Here is a 12,077-nt window from a genome sequence, read left to right on the forward strand (position 1 = left end):
TGTAAAGGGATGAGATGTTGGTTCCTTAGTATGTCAGATTTATTGCCGTATATGGAAAGGTTATTATCAATTTGCTTTTTTTACATTGGTACTGCTTCTGTTAGGTGGAAAACATCGTCAGTGCTTGGCCTGCATGCACAGCACTACAAAAGAAGAAACCAATACTCATTCTTGCAGATTCATAACCTACTTATGAGTGTTAAAAAATTTGATAAAATGGTCAGACCCTTTCAACCAACTATATATGTTGGGAAGTGAGAACCCCTCTGGTATCTTTAAAGTTCAAAATGATGAGATCTGCAGTCAATATTTGGTTATCCATATTTAATGTACAGCACTGTGTAACATGTTTGCACTATAGAAATGCTGTTTAAATAACACTAATAATAATATATATAATAATAATAACTAAAGGGTCCCATATATAAAGGCGTAGGGTCCAAGTGTTCCATCCAAACTGAGTAGCAGGAAAAAATATTTCTGTAAATTACTGCCCTTGATTTTAGTATGCTTTCCTTAAGTACATCTTTTTATTAATTTCAAGTTTTTGTAATTTTCTATACACTGGCTGTCTAAGGATTATAAAATAAACAGTCTGATTTTGACCTCCCCTAAAACACACAAATCACAACATTCTTGCCCCACAGAATATTAAACATAAAAATAATTAAATTTACACTATGAAATTAAAAAAACATGTTGTTGTTTTTTTTATTTTAAATATAACTATTGTTTATATAATAATACAGTGTTTCTCAACTAGGGTTCCCAGGATGCAAGGGCAGTTTATGACTCCCAGACCAGATACCTATGATCTTACCTTTGATCTTGCTTATCTGTAAGGGTAGTAGCTTTCCCAAAGGCCAGAAATGTAAAAATCATTCTTGCTACTAACCATTATTCTAAGATACCGTGAGCTGTGAATAATTATAGCTGGGGTTCCCTGAATACCTGAAAGTTATTCAAGGGTTCCCCCATGTTAAAAAGGTTGATAAAAACTGTATTATTATATATAACTATAATATATGTCATTCTGTCCCCAGGAGTAAGTCTGTTATCAATTGGCCAACTCCCGGTGTTGAAATGACAGATACATGGTCAAAGCTTAGTATCTACCAGTCACACTTACAGCAGTGAATTAGGGAAAGGTGTAACATACTGGAAGGGTCACTTTTAAGATTCTCACTTACTTATACAGCTGCCACGTGCATGAGCCACTTGAGATATAGTATACTGTGCAATTGATTAAGCAAGTGAAAAAAATTCCAGAGTTCAGAGTGAATGAACAAAAGGGAAATCCACAGCAAATCAAAGCTTGATGTGACCACTCTTAGCCTTCAATACATAATCAATTCTTGTAGGTACACTTGCATACAGTTTTTGAAAGAACTCAGCAGGTAGGTTGTTTCAAACAATTTGAAGAACTAACCACAGGTTTTCTGTAGATTTAGGCTGCCTTGTCATGTAATCCCAGACACATTCAATAATGTTGAGATCTGTGCAGGCTATACCATCACCTCTGGGAATCCTTGTTTTCTTTACACTGAAGACAGGTATTAATGACATTGGCTGAATGTTTGGAGTTTTTGTTCAGCTGCAGAACAAATGTGGGGCTAATCAGATGCCTCCCTGATGGTACTGAATGATGGATAAGTATCTGCTTGTATTCTTAGTATTGAGGACATAATAAATCTTTACCAAATCCCCAACCCAATTTGCAGAAATGCAGGCCCACATGTGCAGGGATCCTCCATGAAACATACTTCACTGTTGCCTGCAGTTAGTCATAATTGTACCTCTCAGAAGCCCTTCGGCAAACAAACTGCCTTCTGCTACAGCCAGATATTTCCAATTTTGACTCATTAGTCTAGAGCGCCTGCTGCCATTTTCCAGCATCCCATATCTCCCATGCGTGTTCCCATACAAAGTTGAGTGGGTCAGCCTTGTTTCCAGGTCAGAAGTATGGTTTTTTGGAAGCAATTCTTCCATGAAGACCACTTCTAGACAGGCTTCCCCAACAGTAGATGGGCCCCATGGGTACTGCCAGCTCTGAGCTGATGGTTCTGCTGGGAATCTTCAGATTTCAAAAAGAGGTAAGCATGATGTGTCTTTCATCTGCCTCACTTAGTTTTCTTGGCTGACCACTGTATCCTTGTTCTGCAGCAATGTCAGTTTCTTTGTGCTTCTTGAAAAAAGTTTTAACAGCACATTTTGAAACCCCAGTCTGCTTTGAAATCTTTGCCTGGAGAGCCCTTGCTGATGTAATAAAATTACCTTGTGTCTTCTTGCGGTGTTCAGTTCGGTCATGGTGTATGACCTGTGACAAGAAACTTGTTGTTCCTCACCCAGCTTTAAGCATCCTACACAATGTTTTTTTTCAGTTATTAACCTACACATACAAATGATCCTTACCACCTGTGATTGGTTAATCAAACACCTGACTATAACCCTACAAAATCTCTGGCTGTGCAGGTGAACCTATGACAATGAATGCTATTTTCAGGACAAAGAGTAGATTTTCTTCTGTTAGCTCACATTGCATTTTGTAAATTGATAAGAATAAACAATTACAATTTAAATTTGTGAAGCATTCTTCGTTTGCAGCATTTTTCACACCTGCCTAAAACAGTGTTGTAATTGCCGGGTAAACTGTTTCTTTGAGAAGGACTTGTTACCTTTTGTTTATAAATTTACATATTATGACATTTCCACTACAAAATTCTATCTCTAGAATATATTTTTGGGGATGATGATGTGGAACTACACGAAAGTTGAGGAATTTATTCTTCTGGGGCTGACCAAAGGACTGGACTTGCAGATTGTTTTATTTGTGTTATTTCTGATCATTTATGTTATATCCCTTATGGGTAATGTCCTTATTATTTGTGTCAGCAGGATAAGCCCTCGCCTCCATACACCCATGTATTTCTTCTTGAGTAACTTATCATTTTTGGATATTTGCTTTGCCTCCAGTGTTGCTCCCAAAACACTTATGAACTTATTATCACGGCAGAAAAGAATATCATTTGAAGGCTGTTTTATCCAGATGGTTGTATACATGTTTTTAGGCGGGACGGAGTGTTGTCTTCTCTTAGCAATGGCTTATGATCGCTATGTGGCTATATGCAGCCCATTACATTATTCTACCATTATGCATCCAAGCCTATGCAAGATAATGGCAAGTGGCTGTTGGATTGGAGGCCTTTCAAACGCATTAATAAATGAATTTCTTGCATTGCGATTATCATTTTGTGGCTCAAATGTCATTAACCATTTTTTCTGTGAGCTACCATCTGTATTAGAACTCTCCTGCACAGATGCATCTCTTAACAAGACTATTATGTTTTTCTGTGCTATTCTGGTGGTTATGGGCCCATTTGTACTCATTCTTATAACTTATGGCTACATTATCTCCAGTATACTGAAAATCAGCACATCTATTGGCCGGAAGAAGGCTTTTTCAACTTGTGCTTCACACATTATTGTCGTCACTTTATATTATGGTACAATCATTTTTATGTACATGAGACCAGGAGACACTCATGTGGCCGGCCAGGATAAAATGGCCACATTGTTCTATAGCATTGGGACGCCAATGCTGAATCCACTCATCTACACTTTGAGAAACAAAGATGTTAAAAGGGCATTGCTGGGGATTACAAGAAAAAAAACATTTGTGAAAATAGTGAAAAAATGAATGGTAAATATTATTACATGTTTACACTTTTAGGGGTCTTTTTATAAATTGGTGATTCTGAAATTCTAAGGTTCCCAGGTGGAGAATCAAGCATGCATTTCAATAGACGTAACTGGTTCTTTGTTAGGGAATCTTTTAGCGAATATCAGATTCACTGCTTTAAAAAAAGACCTCTTGGAGTGGAATAACTTGCAATGATAATTTATTATTTGGGTCTTTGTGTTTTTTAAATTCATAAAGTCTGCAGTGGTAAAAATGGTGAAAAGATAACACTGGGTCACATGCACAAGACATACATTTTCTTATTGACCGACACAGAAGGCACAGGTAGGTGTTATCCTAGAAACAAAATGTGATCCAGCCCTTAGATTTAGGTAGGTAAGCAAGGGCCACAGTTGCAGCAACAATAGATCTAAATGAGGAGACACGAGGCACGATGTGAATGTTACCCTTTAGTCACTGCAAACTTTAAATAAAAGGTCCTATTAACACATAAAAAAAACACCAATATTAAAATAATACAATACCAAAAAGGTCACTACTGTTTTTAAGATTATATTTTTTTCTAAATATTGGGTAAGCAAAGAAGACTGCTGTCCTCAAATCAACTTTAAATTAAAATTACAGTAAAAAGGCCATCGACAAAAAAAAGGAGAAGCTTTGCAGGTTACTTTTAAGCAGCAAGCAAGTAGACCTGTCACTGAGATAGACAGCAGTGCTGAACTTTTATGGTTATATGAAGGTCAGTGAATTCAATAAAGCACACAGGAAAATACGCCATCCGAGGAACAAGGATTGCAGAGGTCTTAAATGAGACCACTCTTTTCTCCAAAGGGTCTGTAGGTGCAGAATATTTTCATTAGTCTGTCTGCTCATGGATGTACTAAGAGCCTTACCATTGGATTCCTTTTCCCGGCTCTGCACTAGGTGATATCATTTGTTAGAGCCCAGCATAGGAAGTCTGTAATAGATTCCCTCAGCTGGGTCGGTTTACAGTAATGAGCAGCTACTGATGTTACGTTTAATACTGAGGGTTAGTGTTACTCTGATGTAAAGGGGGTCTCTGATGTAAATTGGCAGGCTCTGTTGAAAAGGGAGGGGGTCTCAATATGAAGAGGAATACTCTGATGTGTATTCCTGATGTGAATGAATGTGTCATAAAATGGCAGCAAGCTTGTCAAAAACCAGTACTGGGATCCATAAATGTATAGCTATAAGACAAATAACAGTGGTGCAGAGTTGCGGCAGAAGTGGGGGTCCAGGTCAAAATTCCACACCACTGCTCACCAAAGCAGTAACAACACATTTACACTACAGCTTTTCCAAGCCCCTTTTTGTTTAAGGTTGGATTATCTGCTGCACCCCCATCACCTCCCTATTTTTGGCTATGCTTTGCTGCTGACAAGGGCCAAAAATTTGCAGACTGAGTTCAGCCAACATTTGTAAGTGCAATGAGAACTCAATGTTGGGCGAATATGAGTCTCATCACTAGAGGGCAGCAATGTCATGACTTTATCACAGACCAATGACTGCACAGGAGTTTTACAAGAACCATTCAGGAGCCAGGCTGTAGTTATTTAATATAGACAAGGTAACAAGGCAGAGTTTTGTTCAGAGAAACTATAAAAAAAAAGTCTAAAAAAAGACAAAGCAGGTCAGTCTAGGCTTTCTTATTTTGGTTATCCAAAGCAAAACGGAGATGTCCCCAAGCCAATAAGCATGTGTTGACCATGCACCAAGATTTCATCCTAGTCAGACATGTCACTACAGCTACTAAGTGACAAATTTAGCAGCTTTATTCCTAAGGTAGGGACATCAGTTTGTGAGCCCCTTTGAGGGACAGCTAGTGACATGACTATTGGCTTTGTACAGCACTGTAATATGATGGCGCTATATAAATAGTAGAAAAAATGTAGTAATAATAATAATATACAAAAGCTGTTAATTTACAAGCACCAAACAAATGTTACATTCCTTTAATTTGGTAATAAATGGTACTCAAACATTTCTATGTTAATGCCATTATGACAAAAAGGGTAATTAGAATGAAATATATTAGTTAATTGTGCATGGGTCACAAGCATTTAAATGAACAACATGATACCTAACGCTGTATTCATGGTAGATGTCCAGTAAATGTATATTCCATAAGGATAAAAAGTTAAAAAACAAACTGCTGGAAATGTTAAAAATAAAAATTCAGGGGTATGACCAGGCTTTAGTCTGGTGTTACATTTAATTCAGTGGCCAATTTATACCACACCTGCCACATATGTATAAATTCTATATGTTTCGTTACCTGTGCTTCTCAACAGAAAACTACTCAAACGAAGATCTCCATAAAAGAGTTTTTGCAGTTTACAAGACTTGAGCCTCCAATATTTTACAGCAAAGCAGATGAATTTTAGCATCATTGCAAGTTTCCCTTGATGTGGAAGATCAAATATCGGTTGAAAAGTAATACAAACTTCACGAAAAACCCCATGGTCATAGATAGAGATCTGGAGGTTTTGCTGTGTGTTCAAGAATCTACAATAAAAGAAAAATATATAAACACAATTTATTTTAGTGGCAATTATTGTGGGGGAGACAGCTGTTTACAGAATTATATTATTGCCCTTCTTGGGGTAACTAAACTCCAATGGGTTAGCAGCAGCAAAAGCCTATTTTTGAGAACAGTTAAAACTAATTTTTTGTTTTTTAATTATTTGTTTGTGTAGAAAAAACCCAATCTAATCCTCAGTCCTGGCGTGAAATATTAATAGATTATGATGGTGGCAGGTCATTGGCACCTTTTGTAAGAGCTGTTTTGGTGGAAAGGGAAGGTGGAAAGCCAGATTGAAGTGGGTCAGCATCTGGCTGTGTGAGTTGGCATATGAGAGCAGGGAGCTTGGTTGATAGCTAGAAAGAAGGAAACAGTTTAGGGAGGGTTTCCTCAAAACTAGGGGAAAAATTGTATGTTTATAGGCTAAGGGGTACAACCAGGGGAAAGGGAGAGGTTGAACAGTTTAGCCAGTGTAGGGGCCAGGGTGGGGGAGTGGGGTTGGAAGAGATCAGTGGGGATCAGGTCCAGTACATAGAGACTATGGCTCTGATTTATGAAAGCTCTCCAATGCTGGACAGAATACACTTTCATCAGTGAAGCTGGGTGATCCAGCAAGGCTGGAATGGATCTGGTCCAGGATTCCAAACGTTTGCTTGCATATAGCAAATGTTTTTTAAAAATCCGTTGCATGTTTTCTGGTTTAACCAGCATCACTTCTGAAAGGGTATTCTCTCCAGCCTTGGAGAGCTTTCATAAATCAAGCCCTATGAGAGAGGAGAAAAAACCTAATCTAGACTAATAGCACTGAAGGAGGTTAGGGAGGACCTACAAGTGAATAGGGTTGGAGTGATATGGCAGGCGGAGACTTCTATTTATATATGATTTTCTCTTTAAAGTAATTTGCAATGAAAGCTGAAAAAGTAGGTATAGGGGGAGGAAATGAAGGGTTTAGGAGGGAGTCAATTGCGAAAAATAAGCAGCATGGGTTGGATGCTTGAGAGGATATTACAGAAGAGAAGAGAAGTAATTTTGATTGGCAACAGGAAGTGATTGTAGCCTGGCTTGTAATTAAGTCGCTGCTGAGGCCAGACTTTCTCCACTTGCGTTCTGCTGCCTGAGCATTCTTTGCTTACCAATCAATTTTCATTGAGCCGTGATTCCTTGTGACCTCTATAGGGCTATCTCTGGAGCATCTGCAACTTTATTGACAAGTTTGTAAGAAACTTTGTTAATAGAAAATTTTGACTATAATTAGGCAGAGTGTCAAGAATACAACACATATCAGTATATATAACATACACAGATCTTTAATGTGTAAATGAAGAAATATACATGAAGAAAGAATCAAAGAACAAGGTTAAAAATGGGATGCAAGGGCATTACATTGGCTCCAGGGCACAGTCATTGTAAATGTAATAAGACATCTATTGGAAACTACATTTTAGAACATGGTTTCTTAACTCCACTTGAAGAAAGGGACTATAGAAACTTATGTTAAAGGTGACATGTACAGATCTAGGTTATGTCAAGAGTGAGTAGTTACTTGAAAGTTGGAAAAATTCAGCCAGTTGGCCCATAATTTTGGGGTTTTTACAGCATAAAATATCAAGGCTAGATTTACTCCAAAAAATTTATAGACCAAAGTATTGAACAAATTATCTACCAAAGCCAAAGTGCTCAAGGAGTTTTTTCATGTTGTCATAATTCTCATTTGTTTTTGTCAACTTTCCCCCACCTGGTAGCAAGAACAGGAATACCCAGAATGTCCAGAAGGTACACTAGTAACATTTTCAATGCAGTACTTGAATAATGACGGGAACATTGAATTATATTAAACAAATTTAACTGCAAATTCAAAAAGGGAAATTAAAGGGCCAAGTAAAATAAATAAATAACATAATTACTTATTAGGTCAGAACTAAATGACCCAACTAACAACCCACAATAAGTCCAGATAATATGGATATACATTTTTATGTAAGTCATCATTCAGAAATTGACCATAGGTCATCTCACAGAGTACCAAGGAGAGTAACAGAGGGTGAGATAACCCAAAAAGTCATGATAAGAGCTGGAAAATCAGATCAATGAACCACATCACCACATTTTTACATTTGCAGCAGTAAATCCCAAGAGGCTGCGGGGGGACTCCTTCTGTGCATGCACAAACTCTGTAAAAAAAAAAAAGTGTCAATCTCATGCATGTATAGTGGAATTGGCACATTTTTTTTACATTTTCAGGAAGGCGCAGCACGGTGGCTGAGACATTAGCACTCCGGCTTTTGCAGCGCGGGTCCCAGGTTCGAATCCCAGCCAGGGCACTATCTGCATAAAGTTTGCAGGTTCTCCCCGTGTCTGTGATTTCCTCCCACATCCCAAAAACATGCAGTGAGGTTAATTAGCTTCCTCCTAAAAATTGACCTTAGACTACATAAATGACTCATGACTATGGTAGGGACATTAGATTGTGAGCTCCTTTGAGGGACAGTTAGTGACACGACTTTGTACAGTACTGTGTAATATGATGGTGCTATATAAATACTGTATATTAATAGTAAAAGACACATCTCCCAATCCCACACTGCACAGCTACAGGGTTGGGTGACATAGGAAGCATAACCCAGGAAAAGATGGTGGCATCGGCTGTCCAATCTGCACCAGAAGGAAGATGTGATCTACTGGACTGGGGATTGCAGATAAATCAACGGCTGTTGATCATCAAGGTGTCTTTTTTTTGTTTTCTAACTGAATGTTCAGCTTTAAGCAGTTTTATGAGTACTAGCTGCAAAAGCACCATCAATGGTGAATATGATTTCCCCAGCAGTTGGTGAACACAATGCCACGGCTGGCAGCTTAGCTCAGGAGAAATAGTGCACCCTTTCTGACACTTGTTCTTTATAGTTCATATAAACCTAAACAATTAACTTATTTTATTTACCACCCTTTGGTCTGTTAAATATATCACCAATGTATTTTCCAGGTTCTTAAAGGAATGAAACATGTGGATTTGCACATTTTTTTCAGAGATATATTGATTGTGTGTGTTTTTGAGCAAGCTTTTGTCATATGTGGTTATATGCTAATGATTTTAAAAAAGTTCAGAAGCATTTTTTGTATCAAAACTGAATGAAATTGTATGTGAAATGGTTGACATGCACGTTGAGGTGGGGGAAGCTGGCTAGGAATGCAGTGACACGCATTAGACACCAAGGAGGTTTCATTCACTCCTGATAGAAGACTCACAAATCTAGCTTTGAACAGTGAACTGATGTTTACCATGGATTAGAAGTAAAAGAACCCAAACAAATACATTTTCATTTAAATTGTGAAGTGTGACAAAATAAATCAACTATTGAAAACAGATAAATAAACAAAAGTTTGCCGAAGTGCTTTCTTTAGTTTTATATATATAAAATAGAACACATTTTTAGACCGTCAGTGCTGGGAGGGTCACATGAAACCACATAGCTATAGAGGAATTCATATTTGTCAACCTGACCAACCGGTTGGACATATTATTTTTAACTGTTATTGCTTCTTTGTAATTCAATTCTTTGGCTCTGTAAAGGTTACTGCAGGAAGAACATAGAACTATCTCTTTCTAGTAAAGACCTTGAACAGTTTTGTGGCTTTTTCCAACCCCCTGCACTATTCCACCTCCATGCTTCTTCATGTGTAAAAAAAAAAAAAAAAGGCACTGAAATGGGGGCTTAATAATACTAGTAAAACACTATCATCTGCACCAATGCTGCATTTCTGTAGCCTCAGGATCAGTCACTTTTTTCATGAGACATCTTCAAACCTATGACTAGCATATATATATATATATATATATATATATATATATATATATAAAATTTACTGTATATAGGTGTCTGAAGCATGGTAGTTAAAAGGCTCCACATTTCTCCAAAAAGTCAAAATATACATCAATATGTCAAAGAATCCACTAGCAGATCAAAACAGGAGTGTTATTTCCCAAGGGCAGTTCCAAAGAAAACAAGAGGTGACCCATAAGAAGGGAGTGTATGTCACTGCATAGAGTGTCTTATGTAAACACTCTGCCGTCTGGATAATCAATGCAAAAGTGATTGAAAATTGAGAGAATTGCGTTCCAATCTGTTCTTTGGAGAATCCCTTCCAGTTTTCTTTGGAACTGGATGTTTTGCTCTTGGAAAATCATATTAGTTTTGTTGCTGATGCAGATTCTTTGTGTTACACTTTTGTGTTGTGTTATATTGTATGGTGTGTGAGTCTGAAGAAGATATAAGTCACACAATGCATCACTCGCTGGGAAGTTAGGTGTGGCTGTGAATATCCCCATTTTCTTACATTCTACAATATCATGAATTTAAAAGGACTTTATTTATTGGATTATGTACAATAATATTAACTGTAATTGTACAAACAATACGTTTGGATATTTAGTTTGACTAAACCATCCCCTTTGCAATAAGTAAACAAATACCTGTGATCTGAAGTTTGTATCCTAAATATTAAAGCTTTTGATATACATTTTATAGAATTACAACATTCTTTTAAATTATTTATTATTGTAATAAGTAAACCAGGGGAAAAAACTGTTTTGGGTGATATTTTGACTTCAATTTCATCTATTGGTGTTTAGGGGTTTTCAAGTAATATGAAACACAAACACTACCACGGTGTTCCTTTTCTACGTTCATTTGAGAAACCTGGATCTGGAGCAGCTGTGTACTACATCCAGATATTGGTTTCATTTGAATATGATTTTTGCTCATCAATTTTTCTAGGCATTGTAAATTGGGTCCTCGGAGACTAATGTCCATTCTACAGATCCACTAAGCCTTTGAGTGGTCACCATTTTTGTGTGGTCACCAGTATTTGGTAAATAGATATGAATACATTTTCTCCCTTCTCAAATGCAATCTTCAAACACTTCATTCGTATTTTATAGGAGACAAGAAAAATAAGTAAATGCTAGATCACTACAGCAGTGTTGCATTGGGGCACAACCACTAATAAAACAACTTGGTAACCAAAGAGCTGTGACTTGGCAGAAAACCTAAGATAGATATATTCTAGATATTAAAGACTACAATTAATGAACCTCTGCAATAATTAAAATATTCTTCATTTTTTTAAAATCTATCCAGTGCACGTTCTTAAATTTAATTAGAATATGCCTCATTTTGTTGCTATACAGTAGAACCAAAAATGGAAGAGTGTGAAGCAACACAGGGAATCAATCATTTATGCTACACCATATGGAACTTGCCAATATGAGTAGAAAGTCACATTTCTGTACTTGGATGCCCTCCCTATACATCTGTCCCAGAGCCTTCATTCAATATATGGGCTTATCTTTGTCATGCATAGAAAGAAAGGCACTTAAAACAGGGTTGCCCACTCTCACCAATATTTGCCTCATGTATAGAGCAGTTAGCTATAATAATAAAAAATCATCATGCTTGCGAGCTACCATTACAAAATTTGCATGTTTGGGGAAGATGTCTCAATCACTTATTAGTCAGTGCCCAATTTCACAAAAGCTATAAATGTAAGGCCCTTATTATAATATTTGAGTCGGGGCTCTTTGTCTTATGTGAAATTTTCCTTACCATTTAATTTGGAATCCCTGTATTATATATTTAGGAGTATATTTATTTCCAATGACAATTTGTGCCAATATTTTGGATTTGCTGTGCCAGTTGTGAAATCTTTTAGATACTCGGCATAGATATCACATATTATTGCTAGGTTGTATCATGTTACTGAAGAGAATAGTGTTGCCTAACCTATTATACCCAATATGAGTACTACCAATTTCCAGGCGCTACAAATTTTGCAAGTTTG

At 37.0% G+C, this 12,077-nt stretch overlaps 1 protein-coding gene across 1 annotated transcript; it reads left to right on the forward strand.

Annotated features, from left to right (window-relative positions):
* Positions 1-2,746: 2,746 nt before the first annotated feature.
* Positions 2,747-3,697, forward strand: LOC140322567 (olfactory receptor 2G3-like). The gene has a single exon (XM_072399117.1). It carries the CDS (start codon positions 2,747-2,749, stop codon positions 3,695-3,697), a length of 951 nt encoding a protein of 316 aa, XP_072255218.1.
* The last annotated feature ends 8,380 nt before the right edge of the window (positions 3,698-12,077 follow it).

Source organism: Pyxicephalus adspersus, chromosome 2, assembly GCF_032062135.1.
Source record: "Pyxicephalus adspersus chromosome 2, UCB_Pads_2.0, whole genome shotgun sequence".
NCBI classification, from domain to species: domain Eukaryota; kingdom Metazoa; phylum Chordata; class Amphibia; order Anura; family Pyxicephalidae; genus Pyxicephalus; species Pyxicephalus adspersus.